Source organism: Scyliorhinus torazame, chromosome 18 (genome assembly GCF_047496885.1).
Source record: "Scyliorhinus torazame isolate Kashiwa2021f chromosome 18, sScyTor2.1, whole genome shotgun sequence".
Classification (NCBI taxonomy): Eukaryota; Metazoa; Chordata; class Chondrichthyes; order Carcharhiniformes; family Scyliorhinidae; genus Scyliorhinus; species Scyliorhinus torazame.
Window position 1 is genome coordinate 39,202,330 of NC_092724.1, and position 24,176 is coordinate 39,226,505.

General features: G+C 49.5%; 1 protein-coding gene across 1 annotated transcript in view; it reads right to left on the reverse strand.

Annotated features, from left to right (window-relative positions):
- LOC140395143 (dedicator of cytokinesis protein 7-like) overlaps positions 1 to 24,176 on the reverse strand; it is a 353,436-nt gene that overhangs the window by 17,170 nt on the left and 312,090 nt on the right. Inside the window, exons 43-44 of the mRNA XM_072482618.1 lie at positions 3,449 to 3,592; positions 1,797 to 1,903 (exon numbers count right to left, since the gene is read on the reverse strand). Of these exons, the coding sequence (XP_072338719.1) occupies positions 1,797 to 1,903; positions 3,449 to 3,592 (251 nt within the window). The remainder of the gene's footprint in view (positions 1 to 1,796; positions 1,904 to 3,448; positions 3,593 to 24,176) is intronic.

Below are 24,176 nucleotides of genomic sequence, written 5' to 3' on the forward strand. Positions count from 1 at the left end.
GTATTTTTTAAATGCAATGAATGTTTTTGCCTTTAATATCCTTTCAAGCAGCAAGTTCCAGATTCCCACCTGCCTCCACGTGAAAGAAATACTCACCTCTCTTCTAACCAGGCTGCCAATGCCAATTATATTGAACCTTTTGATAATGTTAGCTGAGAGAGGAGAGATCCTCTGCAGTTTTCCACGTGGCGCCATGGGATTTTCTTTGTCCAACTGATGGTGCCTTGGTTTCAAATCCCATTACTTCCTTGTCCCTCCTTTATCCATGAAACCTCCTCCAGCCCTGCAATCTTCTGATATCCTTGCACACCTCCGATTCTGGGCTCATGCCCTGACTTCTATCGCTCCACCCTTGCCACCTTCAACGCCAAGAGCCTAGGCTATGGAATTCAATTGCAAAATCTCACTGCTTCTTTATTTTTGCTCCTCATTTAAGATGCGTCTGAAAATCTACCTCCCTGACCAAGCTTCTCGTCACCTGTCCTAATATCTCTTTATGTGGCTACTGTGAAGCACCTCGGGCGAAATTCTCCGGTATCGGCGCGATGTCCGCCGACTGGTGCCCAAAATGGCGCAAATCAGTCGGGCATCGCGCCGCCCCAAAGGTGCGGAATGCTCCGCATCTTGGGGGGCCGAGCCCCAACCTTAAGGGGCTAGGCCCGCGCCGGACGAATTTCCGCCCTGCCTGCTGGCGGAAAAGGCCTTTGGTGCGCGCCAGCTGGCGCGGAAATGACATCTCCGGGCGGCGCATGTGCAGGAGCGTTAGTGGCCGCTGACGGCATTCCGCGCATGCACAGTGGAGGGAGTCTCTTCTGCCTCCGCCATGATGGAGACCGTGGCGAAGGCGGAAGGGAAAGAGTGCCCCCATGACACAGGCCTGCCCGTGGATCGGTGGGCCCCGATCGCGGGTCAGGCCACCGTGGGGGCACCCCCCGGGGCCAGATCGCCCCGCGCCCCCCCAAGGACCCCGGAGCCCACCCGCGCCGCCTTGTCCCGCCGATAAGGTAGGTGGTTTAATCTACGCCGGCAGGACAGGCATTTTAGCGGCGGGACTTCGGCCCTCCGGGCCAGAGAATCGCGGGGGGGGGGGGCCGCCAACTGGCGCGGCGCGATTCCCGCCCCCGCCGAATATCCGGTGCCGGAGAATTCGGCAATTGGCGGGGGCAGGATTCACGCCAGCCCCCGGCGGGGGGTCGGAGAATCTCGCCCACGAGATAATTTAGGAAGTTTTTGATGTTGGTTCAACACTTCACCTGAAAAATGGCTCCTCCAACAGTGCAGCACTCCCTCAGCCGTTTCTGTGATCAAGGCTGCACAGTGTGATTTTAAACCCTTCTGATTCAGAGTGAGAACACTGGGCCAAGGGTAACAATGAAAGACCATTAGAGAACCAAAGGGAATGATATTATCTGAGGAACAGGATAAAATCGGAGCAATGAAAATCTGGGGAAGGGATTTGAAATTAAAATTCAATGTTCTGGAAAAGTACAGCAGGCCCTTTAGCATCATTCATTCTGACCCTGAATATCCTCAGCCCTTTTGCGAAAGGAGGTATCTGAAGTTGAACCAGTGAAAAGGCAAGGCTCGGTAGACAAATGTTTTTCACTAACCTCATCTTCATCGCAGAGAAAGTTATGCATTTATTCTGGGTATAACGTATATAAAGTTACCAAAGCTCCATGAGGAACCGGTGGTGTTCCAGTAACTGTGTCTGAGTCACCACTCTGTAAATATGAAAGTTCCTCCCACACTGAGTGACATCATTAAACCTGAGCTGACTGGAAGGGGTTCCTTACCGTTTCAGAAAGTCTTTGAAACAGATTCGGAGTTTGTTGTGGTGTCGGAAAAGCTTTGGATCATCAGGAATTTCAGACAAAAATACTTGAGCTACCTCTAGAGCACCCTGCAACAAAAATCCACAAAACATTGGCATTTAGTACCCGTTATACCCTGGTCCATACTTGTTTCTGCTCTGTGTGTTATACCTGGTCCATGCAGTTTTCTGCTGAGTGTGTTATGCCCTGGTACATACATTGTTCTGCTCTGTGTGTGATACCCTGGTACATACATTGTTCTGCTCTGTGTGTGATACCCTGGTACATACATTGTTCTGCTGAGTGTGTAATACCCTGGTACATACATTGTTCTGCTCTGTGTGTGATACCCTGGTACATACATTGTTCTGCTGAGTGTGTAATACCCTGGTACATACATTGTTCTGCTCTGTGTGTGATACCCTGGTACATACATTGTTCTGCTGAGTGTGTAATACCCTGGTACATACATTGTTCTGCTCTGTGTGTGATACCCTGGTACATACATTGTTCTGCTCTGTGTGTGATACCCTGGTACATACATTGTTCTGCTGAGTGTGTAATACCCTGGTACATACATTGTTCTGCTCTGTGTGTAATACCCTGGTACATACATTGTTCTGCTCTGTGTGTAATACCCTGGTACATACATTGTTCTGCTCTGTGTGTGATACCCTGGTACATACATTGTTCTGCTCTGTGTGTGATACCCTGGTACATACATTGTTCTGCTCTGTGTGTTATACCCTGGTACATACATTGTTCTGCTCTGTGTGTGATACCCTGGTACATACATTGTTCTGCTGAGTGTGTTATACCCTGGTACATACATTGTTCTGCTCTGTGTGTTATACCTGGTCCATGCAGTTTTCTGCTGAGTGTGTTATACCCTGGTAGATACATTGTTCTGCTCTGTGTGATATATCCAGGTCATTCTCATACTGTTATACCTTATCTTTGTAATATTCAGGATGTTGTAGTCTGCTTTAGCCCTTTAATGCATCGACTGTAAACATGATGGAATGTTCACATCAAATTGAGAAGTGCTGAGCTGTGTCACAAGCAGTAATGTAAATAGAAACACAAACTCAGCAGAATGGGGTTCAGAGAACTACAGTGGATACAAATTACATTTCCATCTTATAGAACATCAAGAGTTTCCTTAGTGGGTAGCACGGTAGCATTGTGGATAGCACAATTGCTTCACAGCTCAAGGGTCCCAGGTTCGATTCCGGCTTGGGTCACTGTCTGTGCGGAGTCTGCACATCCTCCCTGTGTGTGCGTGGGTTTCCTCCGGGTGCTCCGGTTTCCTCCCACAGTCCAAAGATGTGCACGTTAGGTGGATTGGCCATGATAAATTGCCCTTAGTGTCCAAAATTGCCCTTAGTGTTGGATGGGGTTACTGGGTTATGGGGATAGGGTGGAGGTGTTGACCTTGGGTAGGGTGCTCTTTCCAAGAGCCGGTGCAGACTCGATGGGCTGAATGGCCTCCTTCTGCACTGTAAATTCTATGAAATTAGTCTCACTCCCCTCAAACTCGCCTTTAACAGCAGACACAGCTGTACATATTCTTTATACTTACGGAAAGGGATTGTCTCTATTCCCACGACTCCTGCCCTGATCAATGCACAAACCTGGTTGACGGTGGTGCCCACAGAACCCTGCAGCACCATCTGCAGCAGCTTCATGTTGGGCGGGTTCTCAGTTGTTGCCTGTGCCAGCTCGTGTGTTTTCTTTTGCATGTCCTCAATCACTGCTTCAATCGGTCTTAGGTTAATCTGCAAAATATGGATTACGAGCTGGGATTGAGTATGGACCGCAGAGAGAGAGAATTCTGGGAAACTTGCAAAAAAATCCCAAGCATTCCTCTGTGTATGTATATCACCGACTTCACACTCTCTCCCCACCCTGTGGGTGGTGATGTCTCCGGCAGCGATACTCCCTGGCTATTTCCACACAATAGTGAAATCTGCTGAGCCCACACTGTCACTGAGCTCAAATCCTATGAGTCAGTGGGAGAGGTAGTCCGGGCTGTATGAGCAGCGGGGAGCTCATCAGTCACGGTAAATGGAGCCACTTTCAGCAGTTAAACACCAGCAGGACTCCTGGGTGGGGGTGGGGCCTGATCCACAACCAGGTTTCCATCACTGTTGCAGATGTTGGACTCATTAATTGTTTTGTATCCCATCTATGAATATATTAAAACCTTCTACCCACAGACATCTCCCATCTAAATTCTATTGCTCTGTTTCTGCCACATTCTGTGCTTGTTCTTTCACTATCAATTCCAATGTCCACATTTTTAATGATAACCACCCATGTAAACAAGTCACATTGTAAGTACAGCTCCCTGACACTGCAGTATGGCATCCCATTGCTCCTCAGCCTGTGCAACAGGGAATTCCCTCCGCACCAATCAGTCTACTTCCGTCTCCCCGATTGATGCAAACTTAGCTGTGATGCGACCATCAATTCACACGAGACGATTAGTAGTCGTGAACAGTGGTTTTAATTCGCTAGATCTGTGTCTGCCTGCGACTGCTCTGTACTGAGTGCCGCCTACAGGCTGCAGATCTATATACCTCCCCCGAGGGGGCGGAGCCATAGGCGGAGCCCACAAGGGCATCAACATAATACAACACAATACAATGCAATACAATGGTGGAATTGTAGCAGCAATACGTTCACCACAAGCTGTTGAACCGCAAATAATTGAAAACTGTCAAGTGCTCCCTCAGCACGGTATTGGAGTGCCTTGCTAGATTTGAAGTCTCACATGAGCCAAAAAAGCAGGCCAGATGGAGAAAATTTGAGAAATTGGAACAATAAAATGGGACAATGCAGAATAATGGATTTGAACAACTTAAACCAATATTAACAGGTTCAGTGGAACTTGCCATTTTCAATGTTGTGTTATGTTTCTAGGCCAGGCATGGTCCAGGTTCAGAGGGTGAAGTTTAGCTCATTTCCCGAGCGGCAGGTTCTCAACCCCAGGGTATCAGATCACAGCGTCCAATGTCAGCTCATGCACAGCAGACTGTCTCATTTCACGGTCATTACATTCTTCCCTTGTCTATCAGTCAGATAATTAGCAGCTAATTTTATTTTCGGCGTGTCGTTTGTGCCGAGTCCTCGTGTCATCTCTTCCTCATCTTCACTGCACAAGTTTTACTTCTCGACAAGAATGTGCCCTCTCCAGTTCTTCAGTTCTCTCTATGTAACGTGTTATTGCAAGTAATGATAGACCAGCACCTACCTGGACCAGAGATGTCCCCAGTGACCTGGTCAATATTTATCCCTCAACCAACAACACTAAAACAGATTCTGGTCAACAACACGTTGCCGGTTGAAGAGAGAAAGGGCAGGGGTCCAGCTCAGCCCATGTTTGTAGTTACATGCTCCTCCTAGGCTTCAAAGGAATGAAACTATCTAAACGTTTCCTAATTTGGGGACCTGTTGGTTGTGCTGCTGGAATGACTCTCGGCCTTTTGGCTAAGACCAAAGTGTAGGATCAACGTGCGATTGTGTGTAATGCTTGTTCTAGTCAGCTTGGATCTAGTACGTGGGGACTATGAATTGGATCCAATTTGAATTTGAATGAGTTTTTAGAGCAAGCACGGAGATGGAGTAAGGAGTCACTCTGCTTTATGATTCAGAGAAAATCAAACATTTTTTTTTAAAGTAGACCGGAAGCGCCAGGTGCACACAAGCCCTACCCGCTTGACAACTGATTTTGTACCAGGCTCCGACAGATGTCGTTAAGATCCCGATTGGCACATTTTCCTGGCTGGGGCAGAACCCTTGACATCTAGAAGCCGCCAGCTTCCCATTTGCAGCTGCTAAACCATCATGGCAAACTGCACCCAAAATTGGATATTTTGTCCAAATCCTGATGGAAATCTACTCAATTCCCACCAAATTCTGCTGGAAATCTACTCAACACCCCCCCCGCCTCCTTAAAAAAAAGTAACGTTTGTTCTAATTAATTGTTAGAAACATAGAAAATAGGAGCAGGTGGAGGCCAATTGGCCCTTCGAGCCTGCTCCACCATTCAATTATGATCATGGCCGGTCATCCAATTCAATAGCCTATTCTTGCCTTTCCCCCACATCCTTTGATTCCCTTCATCCCAAGTGCTATAAATAATTCCTTCTCGAAAACATACAGGGCTGGATTCTCTGTAGCCCGACGCCGAAATCGGGACCGGCGATGGGGCGGAGAGTAGTTTGACGACGGAATCGGGGCAGGCGGCGGTTTGACGCCGGTCGGCCATGCGTTGCCCCCTCCAAACCGGCGTCATCGGGACATGCGCCATGTGCCGTTGCAACGGCGTTGGCGTGTCATCGGCCAGCCTGCCCTCGATGGGCTGAGTTCCGACGCAGTGGGCCATGTGTGGTCCCAGCGGTCGGGAACACGGCATGCCAGCTGCGGACAGTGTCCAGCGCCGCCACATGCATCCGGGGTCTGTGCCGCTGGCCAGGTGGGGGCTTCTGCAAGGATTGGGGGGTGGCGGGGGGTGGGCTGTGGGGTTGCAGTTGGCGGGTTAAGGTTCGAGCATGGCTGGCACCATGTTTTCCGGTGCAACTGGTGCAGGGAGTCAGCCCTCCGCACGCACGGCCCGGGATCTGCCGATTCTCAGGCCGTTTTCGGCACGATCGGCGGGCGTTCCACGCGGCGCCGATGCTAGCCTCACTGAGTGCTGGTTCGCTCCGGCACTTAGCCTCAGGAATGGAGAATCCAGCACTCAATGTTTTGGCCTCATCTGCTTCATGTGGTAATAAATTCCACAGGCTCGCCACTCTCTGGGTAAAAAAAGTCTCCTCCTCTCTGTCCTAAACAATCCTAACTGACTCAATATTTCATAGTCAATTCCGTTGTCCCACGAATCAGTCTATTCCTCGGGCTGCTCACTTTTGGATAGACAAATTCCTTTTCATGACAATAATCATCTCCTAATAAGGTCAAGATTATTTGCCTTAATTGCTGATCGCCAGAGTAGTTGTGTAGCTCAGGGGATCAGACTGTACCAACTTGGTTGTGAATGAAAGATGCCTTTAGCAGAATCTGGAGAGAGTTGAGCTGGGCTGAGGAGCATTTCTTTTTAACTGTAAAACATTGGGACCAGATTGTGCAATCGATGTGGTTCTAGAAACAGGCAGCACCGAACGAAATACAAACCTCACTCTTACTAATTCTGATGGCACAAAAATAATTTAAAACTTCCCTTTCCAGGGGCTCTCGGGCTCAATGACTGGAGAAGGTAGTTGGAGATTGAATCGTGAACATTTTGATCAGTTCTATCCTTATATCGCAATCAGGTCTCATGATGGGCCTAGGCTGCTGATTTGAATATTAAAAAGGGCACACGGCCTGTCAGAGTCTGGTGCTTCAGCCCTCTGCTGAATTTGACGTGCCAACAAAAGGGAAAATCTACTGATTCCCATTTCGAAGCTGTTGCCAATTTTAGCAAGGAAAAGTTGGTGCTGTGTGGTGCAGATGGTTTGCAGAAAGGATTCGACGAAGTGTCCCAGGAGAGATTCATTCGACAAATTTGGTGAAGAATGGGAAATGTAGCAGCATTGGATGGAAAGTTGCTCGAGGACAAGGAATAGTGAGTTAAACTAAAAGGGAGTTGCACAGATGGAGGAAAGATCAAACCATCACTTCCGGGTCCATTTTTGATCCTTTGGTGATGTGGGCTTAGGAAATGGGATGCACAGCACTGAAATTCGGTGAGAACACAAATGTAGGAGGGTTAATAATTTGTGAGGAGGACTGTAAAGGACTGAAGCTAAGCGTAAGGGGCAGGATTCGCCGTTCGGGAGACTATGGGTTGGATTCTCCGATAATGGGGCTAAGTGTTGACTCCGGCGTAAACGCCGCAGCGTTTTACGACGGCATCACCTGGCTGCTAGGAGCAGCGATCCTGCGCTGCACAGGGGGCCAGCACGGCACTGGAGCGCTTCACGCAGCTCCAGCTGCCGATATGGGCCCCAGCACGGCCGGCGCGGGTCCGCGCATGCGCGTGGGTTGCCGTCTCCGCTCCGCCCCCCGGGCAACATGGCGGAGCCCTACAGGGGCCCAGCGCTGAGGAACATAGGCCCCCACCCCCTGGAATTCGCCCACCGACCGATTGGTAGCCCCCAATCGTGGGCCTGCCCACCGTGGAGGCCCCCCCCCAGAGTCAGAACCCCCTCCTCCCCACCAGGATGGCCCCCGCAGCCAGAATGCCGAGTCCCGCCGGGTAGGACCACACGCAAACGACGGCAGCGGGCATTCGGCTGAATTTGGCGGGCATTCGGCCCATCGAGCACGTAGAATTGCCGGGGGGGGAGGGGGGCGCAAGATGAGTGGCCCCCAACCTGCACCGTGGCGATCGCGCCAGTGCGTCGTGGGATTCGGGCCCACTCCCCCCCTCCCCCCACCACCGAATCTCCGACCTAGCGAGAGATCGGAGAATCCCGCCCTATGTGCTCCCATCATAGCTGAACCGCCTCTGATCGCGCTCACGCTGGGTGCAGACACCTTGAAGCGATTCACTACCCCTGCCCATGCAAATTTCTGCATGTCGGGGACCGCGAGGGATTCTGTCAGGAATCCAGCTATTGGGCTGCCTGCTCTGAGATCCAGCAGCTGGTCCCTCCTCACCACGGGGACTGGGTCACTACACTGCACAACCCCCCCCCCCCCACACACACACACACACAACGCAAGCATAAGAGTGACCTGATCCCCCCACCAGAGACCCCACAACAATGACCCCCCCCCCCACAACAGTGAGCCCCCCTATACCAGAGGCCACCCCCCACCCCCAACCCGGCCTTCCATCAGGCATGCCTGCCTGAAAGTTGAAGTGCAGTCCAGACTCTGCTGGGAAACCACAATGTGAAGGGAAATTAAATTAAGCAATCCAGACTCGTGGCTATCTGGAAGCTGTCAATTACTTTTTAAAAATAATATTTTTATTAAAGATTTGAAACAGAACCATACAGCAACTCTACCGACCATATATCCCGCATCTAAAAAGATATTTTTAAAAACAAATAACATCCCCCCCACCGATACCCTAAACCTCCCTCTCCTCTAACAACTGATGGTGATTAACTCCTGAAAAAAAGGACATGAAAAAAGGATAGAACCTGTCAACCAACACCCTGACGGGGTACTTGACCTTCTGCTGATACAAGACTTCCATTAGACTCAACCAGACCAAGGCACTGGGCGGAGTAGGAGACCTCTACCTCAGCAGAGCTCGCTTCGGGCTATCAAAGAGCAATGGTGCCTGCTTTCACCCCCCGTTTGCAACCCCAGCGAGCCCGACACTCCAAAAATGGCCACCAAGAGACAAGGCTCCAGATCAGTATTGGGAATCGCTGACGTGGTGTTAAAGGAGACCCAAAGGCTTACCAGCTTGGGACACAACCAGAACATGCGTGTGTGGTTGCCCCGCCTCCCTAGAACACCTCGAGGTCAGGTGAATCCCATGTACCACCTTAAGCTTGGTCAGGCCAAAGCCCGCAAAGGGAGACGTGGAATTCACCCTGTGTAGGGCCTCATTCCACACCTCCTCTTCCAAAATAGGTCCCAACTCCCCCTCCCACTTCGCTTTCACTGTATCCACTGGGCCCATCTCCTCCAACAGAATCTGCCCATAGATACCAGAAATATTACCCCCCCTGCCCCCCTCCCCCCACTCTGACCCTGCTAGAGAAATGATCCTCCCCATCAGAGACAGCGGCGGTGTCAAGGGTGTCATGATATCCACATCAGCATATCATGGTGCAATCACACACACACTGATGGACAGGCAGTTGAACCAACCAGCACACACATAACATCGCAGCCAATCACCAGTGACAGCACACGCACTATAAAACAGGGAACACCACAGTTCCCGCTCATTCTACCAGGAGATAGCTCAGAGCACAGAGCTCACAGCGCGTCACTCAGACATACACCATGTGCTGAGTGCCTCACTAAGATAGTGATAGGGCTGGGTCCACAGGTTAGCTGGTGAAGCACGTACCCAAGCCAGTAGTTAGTAGTTGTCGTTGTTAAGACAATAAAACAGAGTTGTACCATCTACAGCTGCGTTGGATCATTTGTGCATCGGAACACCCAACACTACATGATACCAGTAGTGGACGCTAACCAGCGACTGTGAGACCGACCTGCACCCTATCAGAAATCCGCCATCCTGCTCCATGGAAAACATCAGCCCGCCGCAGCCGCTCCGAATCGCTGGTAATCTTGGCGTAAACTGGAAACTGTTTAAACAGCGCTTCCAGCTCTTCCTAGAAACCACAGACAGGGAGAATGCATCGGACACGAGGAAGATCGCCCTCCTTCTCTCCACGGCAGGGCAACACGCCATCCACATCTGTAACTTCCTGGCATTCGCGGAAGGCGAGGACAAGACAAAATATAAGACGGTGCTTCTGAAGTTCGAGGAACACTTCAGCGTGGAAGTCAATGAGAGCTTCGAGAGGTACCTCTTCCATCAGCGCCTGCAGGGTAAGGATGAGCCTTTCCAATCTTACTTGACACACCTCCGTATCCTCGCGCAGTCCTGCAGTTATGAGGCAACATCCGACTCCATGATACGGGATCAGATAGTTTTTGGGGTCATCTCGGACACCCTACGCCAGCAGCTCCTAAAAATAAAGCGCCTCACCCTAGCGACTGCCATCAAGACCTGCGTCCTCCATGAGAACACGACTAGCTGGTACTCCCAAATCCAAGCGGCCGAAATGGCACGGCACCTACGGGGCGGAGCGGGTCCAGTTGATCGAGTTCCTCCCGGCCCGTGGCCTGGACGAGGGCGGCCATTTCGCGCGCTTTCCGAGGCCTCCCGCGCTTGTACATGCCAAAAGAGGGGACGTTGGTGCAGAGGGACGTGATGCGCAGGCGCGCTCTACGCAGGACCGCACTGCGCATGCGCGGTGGTGCAACGAACGCCATGATGTCACGACGTGCGGCAACTGTGGCTCCACCTATTTAAAGCGGCAATGTCCGGCCAAAGCGCAACAATGCCTCCGCTGTGGCAGGATGGGCCACTACGCTGCCTGCTGTCGAGCAGCTCAACCTGCCAACTCCCAACAATTCCGCCAGCCTCGCAGGGACGTACGTGCGATTCAGCCCCCCTACACAGTCATATCCTGATAGCATGCAGACCAGCGATACCGAAGACAGGGAGCCCTTCCACGTTGTGTTAATCCACAAGAACCGGATGTCCCCAAGTCGGAACCACCAGCCGCTACCAGTGCACAGCATTGATCCGGGCGATGAGTGGTGTGCCACCCTAACGGTCAACCGATCACAGATCACATTTCGCCTGGACACTGGTGCCTCCGCCAATTCCTCGCATGGTCAGCCTTCCACACATTGAAGGTTAAACCACCGATTCTGCCATCCCACTGTCAGCTGGTTGACTACAATGGAAACGTCATCCCGGCCACGGGGTCCTGCCAGCTCGATGTTACACACAACTCCCACAAAGCCACATTATCATTTGAAATCGTTGGATCCTCGAATGACTCTCTGTTTGGCGCACAGGCGTGCAAGATCCTCCACCTCGTTCAGCGGGTACACACTCTGTCTCCAGAAGGCACGTCCGATTTCCCGGATGCAGACTTTAGGGAACAGCTCCATTCACTCCTCGCGCACAACCAGGAGGTTTTCGAGGGCATGGGCATACTGCCCTACACTTACAGAATACGGCTCAAACCGGACGTCACCCCGGTCATTCACGCACCTCGTAGGGTCCCAGCACCACTCAAACACCGCCTCAAGCAGCAGCTGCAGGACCTGCAGGACCAAGGAGTGCTTTCCCGGGTCACGGAGCCTACGCCATGGGTCAGCTCCATGATGTGCGTCAAGAAGCCCTCCGGCGAGCTCCGGATCTGCATCGACCCAAAAGATATGAACAACAACATTATGAGGGAACACTACCCCATACCCAAACGAGAAGAAATCACGAGCAAAATGGCTCGGGCAAAAATATTCACCAAGCTTGATGCCTCAAAGGGCTTTTGGCAGATTCAATTGGATCAGTCCATCAGGAAGCTGTGCAGTTTCAACACTCCATTTGGCAGATACTGCTACAATAGGATGCCATTCGGCATCATCTCGGCCTCCGAGGTGTTCCATCGCATCATGGAACAGATGATGGAGGGCATCGAAGGGGTTCGCGTCTACGTAGACGACATTATCATCTGGTCCACCACACCACAGGAGCACATCAGTCGTCTCCAGCGTGTCTTTGCACGGATATGAGATCAGGGCCTGCGCCTTAACCGAGCCAAGTGCTCTTTCGGCCAGACTGAGCTAAAGTTTTTGGGGGACCACATCTCCCGGTCAGGTGTGCGGCCGGATGCCGACAAAGTGGCAGCCATCGCAGCCAATCAGCAGCCATCTGACAAGAAGGCAGTGCTGCGCTTTCTTGGGATGGTCAACGTCCTGGGGAAGTTCATTCCTAACCGTGCTTCGCACACGACTGCTCTTTGCCACCTGGTCAAAAAGACAATGGAATTCCAGTGGCTGCCCGCACACTAGAGTGAATGGGAGGAGCTCAAGGTCAAGCTCACCACCGCCCCGGTACTGGCGTTTTTCGATACCACACGGGAAACAAAGATCTCAACTGACGCCAGCCAGTCCGGCATTGGGGCGGTACGCCTGCAACGGGACGACACCGCATCATGGGCTCCGGTCGCCTATGCGTCGCGGGCCATGACCCCCACAGAACAGCGCTATGCGCAGATTGAGAAGGAGTGCCTAGGCCTGTTGACTGGCATCGACAAGTTTCACGACTATGTATATGGTCTTCCGCATTTCACTGTGGAGACCGACCATCGCCCCCTGGTCGGCATCATTCAGAAGGACCTCAAGGATATGACCCCTTGCCTCCAGCGCATTCTGCTCAAGCTCCGGAGGTACGACTTCCAACTTGTCTACACCCCGTGGAAGGATCTCAGCATCGCAGATGCTCTGTCCAAGGCGGTCAACACACCGCCCAACTCGGAGGGGTTCGTTTGTCAGGTCGACGCACAAGTAGCCTTCACATCGGCCAATCTGCCGGCTACTGATGCACGTCTGGCCCACATTCGCTGTGAGACTGCGGCTGACCCCCTTCTACAGCGTGTAATGCGCCACATGACAGAAGGGTGGCTCAAGGGGCCAATTTTACAATGTCCAGGACGACTTGGCCACCATTGATGGTGTCCTCTTGAAGTTGGACCAGATCGTGACCCCACACAGCATGCACCGGCTTGTCCTTGAACAACTGCACGAAGGTCATCTCGGAGTTGAAAAGTGCAGGCGGAGGGCTCGAGAGGCTGTGTACTGGCCGGGCATCAGCGACGACATCGCCAACATGGTGCTCAACTGCCCCACCTGCCAAAGGTTTCAGCCGGCACAACCCCCTGAGACACTTCAGCTCCATGAGTTGGTCACGTCCCCCTGGGCGAAGGTGGGTGTGGACCTCTTTCATGCGCTCGGCAGGGACTACATCATTCTGATTGACTACTTCTCAAGTTATCCGGAGGTCATACGCCTGCATGACACGACGTCATCAGCTGTCATCCGGGCATGCAAAGAAACCTTTGCTCGCCATGGAATTCCGCTCACCGTCATGTCTGACAACGGGCCTTGCTTTCGAGCCAACAATGGTCTTCCTTTGCCACTTCACACACGTGACGTCCAGTCCCTTGCATCCTCAGTCGAATGGCAAGGCGGAAAAGGGCGTCCACATTGTGAAGCGGCTCCTCTGCAAGGCTGCTGATGCCGGATCTGACTTCTGTTTAGCCCTGCTGGCCTATCGCTCGGCCCCACTATCCACGGGCCTCTCGCCAGCCCAGCTGTTGATGGGTCGCACCCTCAGGACCACTGTGCCGGCCATTCATGTTCCTGACCTCGACCATGCTCCAGTACTGCGAAGGATGCAACAACAGCGTGCTCAGCAGAAGGTGGCACATGACGCTCGGGCGACTGATCTTCCTGCCCTGGTGCATGGAGACAACGTCCGCATACACCTACCGGAGGGTGGCTGGTCGGCAACCGCCGAGGTTCTCCGCCACGTGGCTCCCCGCTCATTCCTGGTTCGCATGCCCGATGGCTCCATTCGGTGCCGTAATCGGCGGGCCCTTCGTCTGGTTCCGCGCTCGCTACGAGATCATGCACCGGTGCCACGCCCTCCTGTTGTCCCTGATGTTGACTTTGTTGAGCTTCCTGCCACTCTGCCTCTTCCTCTCTCGCCCGTGGCCAGGCCCATTCCTCAGCCGGTGGATCCTGACCCACCCTTGAGGCGGTCAACCCGAATTCGTCGCCCACCTGAGAGACTTGACTTATGAGCCTATTAGCACATTGGACTCACTGAATTGTTTTACAGTACTGTTAACGGGTTTCTTTCCTTGTCGTTCATTGTTCCAGAAGATTTCTCTCGTCGTTTGCTGATTACATTTGTTCTGTTATTGGTACAACCTCTTTGCTCTGTTGCACCTGACACCTTCCTCTGTACATAGTTTAGCCTTGTGTAAATGTTGTAAATATTGCACACACATACTCAGATGCACTCAGTGCACATTTCTATTTATTACCATGTAGGCACATATCCTTGTGAAAGGGGGGGATGTCATGATATCCACATCAGCATATCATGGTGCAATCACACACACACTGATGGACAGGCAATTGGACCAACCAACACACACATAACATCGCAGCCAATCACCAGTGAGAGCACACGCACTATAAAACAGGGAACACCACAGTTCCCGCTCATTCTACCAGGAGATAGCTCAGAGCACAGAGCTCACAGCGTGCCACTCAGACATAGACCATGTGCTGAGTGCCTCACTAAGATAGTGATAGGGCTGGGTCCACAGGTTAGCTGGTGAAGCACGTACCCAAGCCAGCAGTTAGTAGTTATCGTTGTTAAGACAATAAAACAGAGTTGTACCATCTACAGCCGTGTTGGATCATTTGTGCATCGGAACACCCAACACGACAAAGGGAAATGACGGAAAGGCCTTTTGCACAAAATTACGGATCTGGAGGTAGCTGAACAAATTCATCCCAGAAAGTCCAAACTTCACCGACAGTTCCTCCAGGCTGGCAAACCATCCCTCCACAAATAAATCCCCCAATCTCTCAAGCCCCATCTCTTCCCACACCCCAAACATGGTGTCTAATCTCGTCAGCTGAAATAAGTGATTATCACAAATAGGTGGCAAACATCGATATGGATCCAAGCTTGAAAGTGCTGCCTAAACTGCTTCCATATCCTCAGAGTGGACACAACCACTGGGTTTGGAGAGTACCGTACCAGAGAAAACAACAGTGAGGCCATCACCATTGCCCTCAAACTAGAGCCCCTATACCAACTCATCTCCATCATTCCCCATATAGAACCCGGATCACTGCACCACCCCAGTAGCAAGGTGGGCAACGCTAGACCCCTCCAACTGTCGGTTCCTTTGAGGGACAGTCCTGAGGATCCTCGCAGACCCGCCTGCCTATATAAAAGATGTTATCAACCTATTAACCCAAACAAAAAAAGATTTGGGGAGAACAATGGTGGGGGTTTGCTGGTGGGGTCTGGTGGAGGGGCTATGGGTGGGGTGGGCAGGATTTGCATTGAGGGGGAGGAGAACCCCCGGTGGACTTGAGGGGACACTTACCTATATACCTATGCCCTTGGCCCACGGCAAAATCCACCATGTGAGGTCCATACTGGAAAATACTTGTACCGATTCGTGCTTGCATGAATATCATGGATAATCTAAGCCGGTACGGGAATTGAACCCAGGCTGTTGGCGACGTTCTACATCACAAACCTGCCAACTGAACTAACCGACCCCCACATGACTGACACGTGTCTGACACATGACTGCAGATATCACTGTTACATCATGGTTTCTTTTTAAAATAAATTTAGAGTACCCAATTGTTTTTTTTTCCAATTAAGGGGCAATATAGCATGGCCAATTCACCTAACCTGCACGTCTTTGGGTTGTGGAGTGAGATCCACGCAGATACAGGGAGAATGTGCAAACTCCACACAGACAGTGACTTGGGGCCGGGATCGAACCGGGGTCCTCGGCGCCATGAAGCAACAGTGCTAACCACTGTGCCGCTGTGCCACCCCATTATCATACCTATTCCATTCACTCATTATACTGCACCTCCCCTTTGTAGCCATCTGGGATGGCCACGTCCCGATTACAAAATGGACACTGCAAAGAATGCAGGGAAAATTGGACAATACCGAAAAATGAACTAACCGACCCCCACATGACTGACACGTGTCTGACACATGACTGCAGATATCACTGGGCAGTGAGGTAGTGGGCAGCATGGTAGCATTGTGGATAGCACAATTGCTTCACAGCTCCAGGGTCCCAGGTTCGATTCTGGCTTGGGTCACTGTCTGTGCGGAGTCTGCACATCCTCCCCGTGTGTGCATGGGTTTCCTCCGGGTGCTCCGGTTTCCTCCCACAGTCCAAAGATGTGCAGGTTAGGTGGATTGGCCATGATAAATTGCCCTTAGTGTCCAAAATTGCCCTTAGTGTTGGTCGGGGTTACTGGGTTATGGGGATAGGGTGGAGGCGTGGACCTTGGGTCGGGTGCTCTTTCCAAGAGCCGGTGCAGACTCGATGGGCTGAATGGCCTCCTTCTGCACTGTAAATTCTATGATCAGAGGATTACTGTTACATCATGGTTTCTTTTTAAAATAAATTTAGAGTACCCAATTGTTTTTTTTCCAATTAAGGGGCAATATAGCATGGCCAATTCACCTAACCTGCACATCTTTGGGTTGTGGAGTGAGATCCATGCAGATACAGGGAGAATGTGCAAACTCCACACGGACAGTGACTTGGGGCCGGGATCGAACCGGGGTCCTTGGCGCCATGAGGCAACAGTGCTAACCACTGTGCCACCCCATTATCATACCTATCCCATTAACTCATTATACTGCACCTCCCCTTTGTAGCCATCTGGGATGGCTACGTCCCGATTACAAAATGGACACTGCAAAGAATGCAGGGAAAATTGGACAATACCGAAAAATAAGCAGCTGCAAGGTTTGTCTGTTGATTAGAGCTGTAGCTCTCAGACTGCAGAAGCATCTACATACTAATGAGCCATCCCCGGGAACAAAAGGCAACATTTAGGTAAACAATGCTAAGACAGACACCCCGGCGCCAGAGGAGACTAAAACAAAGCAAACCAACGGCCACCGAGGACACGCCCAGCAATCAGGGAACCCACCCCTCTATTGGAGGAATATCGATAAGGACGATTGGGAAACGGCCCAATTAATTGGGGCCAGGTTCAAGGCCCACCCAAAAGCACGCGAAGCCCTTTTGGGTATAAAAAGGATTCCCCAAGAGAGAATCGCTCTCTTGGCCTCGGCTCTCAGCGAGGAGAGACCTGCCAAAGCTACGCTAGACCAAGTAAGTCCCAAGTCAACGCACGCTACGAGATAGACGCTCCTAGTTGCTATCCTGTAAACAGCTCAACCCAGCAGCCTCAGAACCGAGCAACGGCCATTGTTCCTCTGACTGAGTGGGCACCCGAAGCTAATTATAGGCTTTTAGTGATAGTGATAGTTTAGGTTGTAGAGTTTTATGCATGAGTAGATTTGACTGTGTGTAAATAAATGAGCATTGCTTTTGAACTTACTAACTGGTGTATCAAGTCTTTGATCAGTATTCGGTTTTGAACCTTGTGGCGGTATCGAAAGATACCTGGCGACTCTTGAGCAAATGTAATTAAACAGAGCCAAATTAAGAGACAACAGCAAGTTAGCAACACCTTCCAAAGTATAATATGAACTTCTTAATAATTATGTTGACCTATGTTTTAAACTATTTACATTGCTTTTCTGTAACTCCCTTTTACTACTACGGATTTTATCCAACTCCTACTCCTATACCTCCTCACCCTCACAAGTCATTGTTATGAGGGAGTTAATCTCATGCAGTGTTCTCGGCTATCTGCAAAAATGTGTGTCTCACTCTTGGAGGACATCATCAACAGTAAAATGGAAGAGTGTAATTGCAGGATGGTAATCAATGTGTAGACTTCAGGGCCACTGAACAGTAAGAATCGTGGAACCTTTTCAAATAAAGGGTGATCCATGGAGAAGACTGAAGAACATCAACACCTGGACTCTCTTGAACTATCCTATCCTCAATTATCTGTCCCCAGTCTACTTGGGCCAACTCTTTTCTCAGGCCTGTATAAATCCCTCTGCCCAATGCTAAAACTCTAGTCTGGCACTCTGTCCTCTCTCGCTCAATCTGAATTTGAAATTCTAGCATGCTGTGATCACCCCTTCCAAGAGGATCTTAATGACAAGACTATTTATCAAATCTTCTTTGTTACATAATGCTAAATCTAAAATAGCCTGCTCCCTGGTTGGTTCCATAACATATTGCTCTAAGAAACAATCCCTCATACACGTGATGAAATCTCCCTTGAGGCTACCCTGGCCAATTTGATTAATCCAGTCAATATGCATTTTTAAATCACCCATGATTACCATTGTGCCCTTCTCACAAGCTGTCATTATTTCTTAGTTTATACTATATCTTTGGAAGTATTGGGCAGGGCCTGTAAAGTACTCCTACAAAGGAGTTTTTCCCCTTACTTTTTACTTCCACCCAGATCGATTCAACATTTTGGCCCTTAGTGCCAATATCATTTCGTAATACAGCCTTGATGCCATCTTTAACCAATAAAGCAACTCCACCTCCTGTTCCATCCGCTCTATCCTTTCGGAATACTGAGTACCCTTGGACATTCATCTCCCAGTCCTGGTCCTCCTGCAACCACGTTTCAGTAATCCCCACCAAATCATGCCCATTTGTCTCTATTTGTACTGTCAGCTCATTGAACTTATTCCGAATACTGCGTGCATTTAGGTACAAGGCTTTTAAATATGACCTACTGATTTGTCTTTCCCTTGCAGGATTTTGTCCATTACGCTTTTCAGACATTCTGACCTCCTTTATTAATCTCTGATAACACCAAGCCTCATCCCTAACTTTCACTCTCACAGTCTCCTTACATTTTGATTTTTTATGTTTCCTTTCCCCTCCATAGTAGTTAAGACTAGCCTGCTCATCCTATTAACCGCTACCTTCTCCTCACATGCCAACCTGCTGCTTTGGTTCCTATTAACCATTATACTGCTTGTAGCTTTACCCTTCCCTTCCCCCTCATCTTTCTCACACGCACACACTCATCTCATCTCTCACACACACACTCATCTCTCTCTCACACACACACACTCATCTCTCTCTCTCACACACACACTCATCTCTCTCACACACACACACTCATCTCTCTCACACACACACTCATCTCTCTCACACACACACACTCATCTCTCTCTCTCTCTCACATACACACTCATCTCTCTCACACACACACACTCATCTCTCTCACACACACACACTCATCTCGCTCTCTCTCTCACACACACACTCACCTCTCTCACACACACACAGTCATCTCTCTCTCTCTCACACACACTCATCTCTCTCACACGCACTCATCTCTCTCTCACACACACTCATCTCTCTCACACGCACACACTCATCTCATCTCTCACACACACTCATCTCTCTCTCACACACACACACTCATCTCTCTCTCACATACACACACTCATCTCTCACACACACACACTCATCTCTCTCTCACACACACACTCATCTCTCTCTTACACACACGCACTCATCTCACACACACAATCTCTCTCTCACACACACTCATCTCTCTCACACACACACATCTCTCACACACACGCACTCACCTCTTTCTTACACACATGCACAGACAAACCCTCTGCCCACACTCTCACATGCCATGGATCCCGGTTTGCCCTGCACCCCAACTCTTGCCCCATCTCCAAGGTCCTGCTCCCCACTGCTCCCTCTCCAAGGCCCCACTATCACCATTGCTCCACTGTCTGCACTCACCCTGATCTTGAAATTTGAGTTTTGTGCTGTTTCCAGCTCATCCAATCAGAGGCTGATTCTGGTGAAGCCAGCTTCTGATTGGACAAGGAACGTTGTAACGTTTTTCAAGTTGTATAGATCAGCCTGTCTGTTTCGTGGAATCCAGTTTCAGAACCCCTGTTCTATCGAATCGAGCGTTTTGCTCTCCCTGGACAACTCTTCATGGTTAACCAATGATACACAGGCATTACATTGGTGAGATGAAAATCTCAATGCTGCTTTGTTGCAGCATAGCTGACTCCTCAAAAAAACATTTATTTAATTCAGCTGTAGATTCCCACAGTGTACCAAGCTCTAGGACAGCATCTTCTAATGAAATATTCGGTCCTCCATCAGTTTCTTTCTCATTACCGTCTTCTGGGAAGGGCCAGCCCAGGTCCACCCTAACCAGGTCTTCTTGTGGCTGGCCTTCTGTGTCCGCATTCTCTGCACCACCTTCAAAAAGAATGGAGGGATCCACAATCTGAATATCTGCCCAGATTCGAGTCAATGATGTCTCTGTGATGGAGAATCAATCACCGCTCAATGAATCAACCTCACCAGCTGCTGTAGGATGACAATCTACTGGCTCTATAAATAACTTCGGAAATGTTTCCACGGAAGGCATCCAGTTGTTCAGTTGCAAGTCATCATCTGTTTCTTTGCAGAATACCGAATAGTGTACTCAATAAGGATTTTGTTGATTGTGAACAACATAGAGGGAATCAACGATCTTTTGCTCGCTGTCGTGAAGAGTGGTAATTAGCCGACCTTCTGGTGGAAGGTTTGTGCCATCTGGACCTTGCAATTTAATATCTGATGGATGGAGGGGTATTGACTGAAACTAGAATTATACACCAGCTCCAGTAAAAATTAGTGTCAAAGCCTTTAACTTGTACTTTAACTGACCAATAGTCTTGATTAAGATCTTTTACATCCCAAAAAGCTCTGTAATTTGAAATTATTTTCAATTTCTTGGATGGTGTACATTTCATAAATATTCTCTTGTCGTCTGTCTCTATTAAAGTTGCTGGATTTACAGAAATACTTGAAATGACCAGTCTTCCCATACTGGAAAAACTCTGCACCGCAACGTAAGCATCTCAAGATGGCTGGAGTGGAGATTTCTGCCCTTTCACCCATTTGGGCAGGCTTTGGAGTGACCCCCCCCCCCACCCCCACCCTGGGTCTACCCAGTTAGTTGAGTCATCCAGAGCCTCGGAGCTGCAATAGATTACAGCCCAAATTATCTCTCCGAGTTGGGCCTGCCTCATGTACTGAGCTGCTCGATTCAGATTGAGCTTCTCCTTGGTCTGTGAAAAATTGTGGGCCCCGCTGACAATACAGTCGTGAAAAAGTTAATCTTCCAATGCATTGTATCCGTAAGTGCTAGCTAGATGAAATAGGTGGGTAAAAAATAATTCGACAGATTCCCGGATCTTAGATTAAAGTGGGTTTGCTCAATTATGAGGTTTCGTTTCGGGCTAAAATACATGTTGGCTTTAAGGATGCTGTCGAAGGCTGCAGAGGTCTCTTCCACTCTGTCTCAAGAGGACATCATCGGCATTGCTATGACACGAAGGAATAAACTAACCCGATGATTCTGCTTTTTTAGCAAGGTGGTACAATGCTGTTCAATACCGGAGGAAGCATTTGTTCCATAACTCCCATTTCTGACCATCTATGGGTTCTCAAGACTTTCAAAAAGGTTGAGGTAGGGGTAGTGACTGTTCGCCAGGTACCGACATCATTCCCACTTTTCAGTTTACCTCCTTTTTAGGTAGGTTTGTAGCTTCCTCCTTCTACCACTTTCTTCCACATTCTCTTCATGGTATACCCTCAATGCGGCATCTTCACATTGGTGCCACGACCGCTGCTACCATGTTGCATATCCTGATCGGTTATAGGCCTAACATATCTGGAGAGACTGTAGTCTTACTCTGGCACATGATTCAAAATTATTTATTTGCAGTTTTTCGAAGACAGGTTATAGAGTAGGGTATGTCTGTCACAAGTCTAGACTGTTCCTACCTCTGGCCCAAGTGTTTAACACATAACTGCTGAACTAAAAACAGAAAACGCTGATTTTTTTTCCAGGCATCTTTTGTTTTGATTTCAGATTTCCAGCATCCGCAGTATTTTGCTTTTACGTGACTGCTGATGTCGCTATTACATTATGGTTTACATCACTCATTAGTATAACTATACTATTAACCCATTACACTACACAAGTCTCTCCCCTGCAATTGGATTCTTGTTTCAAAGCAGTTTTTCACTGGTTTTGTCACCTTTCACTTGCTGTTGGACAATAGAAGGCTGGAAGCGTCTTAAAGCTGTACTGCCTCTATCATCTGCCCCTGCTTGTCCAGTAAATGGTGTCGGTGAGCTGATTTAGGAGAAGCTATGCATATCCTATTGAACAGACATCTGTACTTGGAGGTTCTGGAGGAGGAAGGGCAGTGGACACATGCCAGACAGAGCGTTTACACCTTATTTAGTTTTGAATTGCTCCAGTAAAGAATCAGCATAGACACCGAGGGCTGAATGGCCTCCCTCTCTGTAAGGTTCTATAGTTTTATAATTTTTCATTCTGGGATTGTCCCTCGCATGTGATTTTTTTTGTTGTAATTGCTAATATGGGATCCACGAGTCACAGTGACATATAGCTGAGTCAGAAAGCTTGGTACTTCAGGTGTTGAAGGTTTATTTAGCAGGGGCACTGGGTAGGAGTGAATGTTTTCTGAGGAGCTGCAGCACATCTGTCCTCCTTTAAGAAACTCTTAAGACCTACCTAGCTGAACAAGTTTTTGGTCACCTGTCCTAAGGCCTTTACTTTGGCCCAGTGCTGATTTTGCTCCTTTTGCCCTACCCTGAAGTGCCCAAGATATTTTCAAATAAATACGAACACCCATATAATTGTAAACACGCTGTGTTACACACACTGACACACACACATGAAGACACACAAATAAATAGTTCATATAGACATAAACAACCCATTTAACAGAGCCACATTAACATAATCATACAACCATAAAAATACAAAGATAAACAGATATAGATTTTCTTCCGATTTTCAAATGTCCGATTTCTTAATATTTACTTCAGATTTCACTTCCATATCCCCTGAATGCCTGTTTCTCGCTTTGCTCAGTTGCTGCTCTGAGAACTGGTGCGCTGTTTTGTCAGGAGAAATATGCCACTTGTTGTGACGAGTGCTTAATTGGCTGGAGTTAGGAACTGGACTTTTTAAAAAGAGAATATGTTGAAACAGAGATTTTAAATCAACAGCAAGATGGCTGTTTCCTTGACTATGGGCGGAATCTTATCAGAATGTGGCAAAGTGTCAGGCTCAGACTGAAAACTGGCATGTAACTCTCCAGTTGCACAGACCAGTTTTCTCTCCAAATCTTGAGCCTCTTTAAAGAAAGAAAGTTGGTGGGCCTGGTTTACGCCGTCACACTGGCAGGGCGGGTCCTGATAGTGCCGGCAACCAGCTCCACAAAGATCAGTGTGCCATCTTTAAAGGGTGCCGAGGAAGTATCGGGGCAATCATCGGGGGCAGGGGAAGTATCACCAACGTGTTCCCCCCCCCGCCCCCTCCTCTACTTAGCACCTGCTCTTCCTCGTGCCAACAAGTTCCCCCCTCGGAGCATGCTTTCTTCACATTAATGGAAATCACCCCCCAACGGGGCTCCCTGGCACTTCCCCCTGGCACGAGTGGACACTGCCAGGCAGCAGTGCCAGGGCACTCCCCAGGCATGTCTCCCCCCCTCCCCCCACCCACCCCCTGGGGGTTAAACCTCCCTTTGCACCCTGGGAGAGATCCTCGCGGTGGTTACCCGTTTTGCTGAACCTGTTGTAAACCTTGCCAACAAGACATGAATATTTAGTGAGGAGGGAATCATGTGGTGGGGAGGCCTGTTAATAATATTAAAATTCATTAAAATACATTTAAATGAGGTTCTCGCTATTTGTGGGTGTGAATCTCATGATGTTTCTGGCAAGGGGTGGGGGAAATCGGGAGCTGTAATGAATCGACAAATGTGACTTCTCTTTGACAGTGACCGCGAGCTGAAAATCGCCCCCGATATATTTCACATTCCAATCATATGGCGAGGAAATGGCAAGTCTGAAAAGCTGAGTGTCCCCCCTCCCACACCCCCAATGCCGGGTACCATGAAAGACCCTGGGCTAGATTCTCCGATTTTAAGACTAAGTGTTGACGTCGGCATGGTGCTGGTTTAGCACTGGGCTAAATCGCTGGCTTTTAAAGCAGACCAAGGCAGGCCAGCAGCACGGTTCAATTCCCGTACCAGCCTCCACGAACAGGCGCCGAAATGTGGCGACTAGGGGC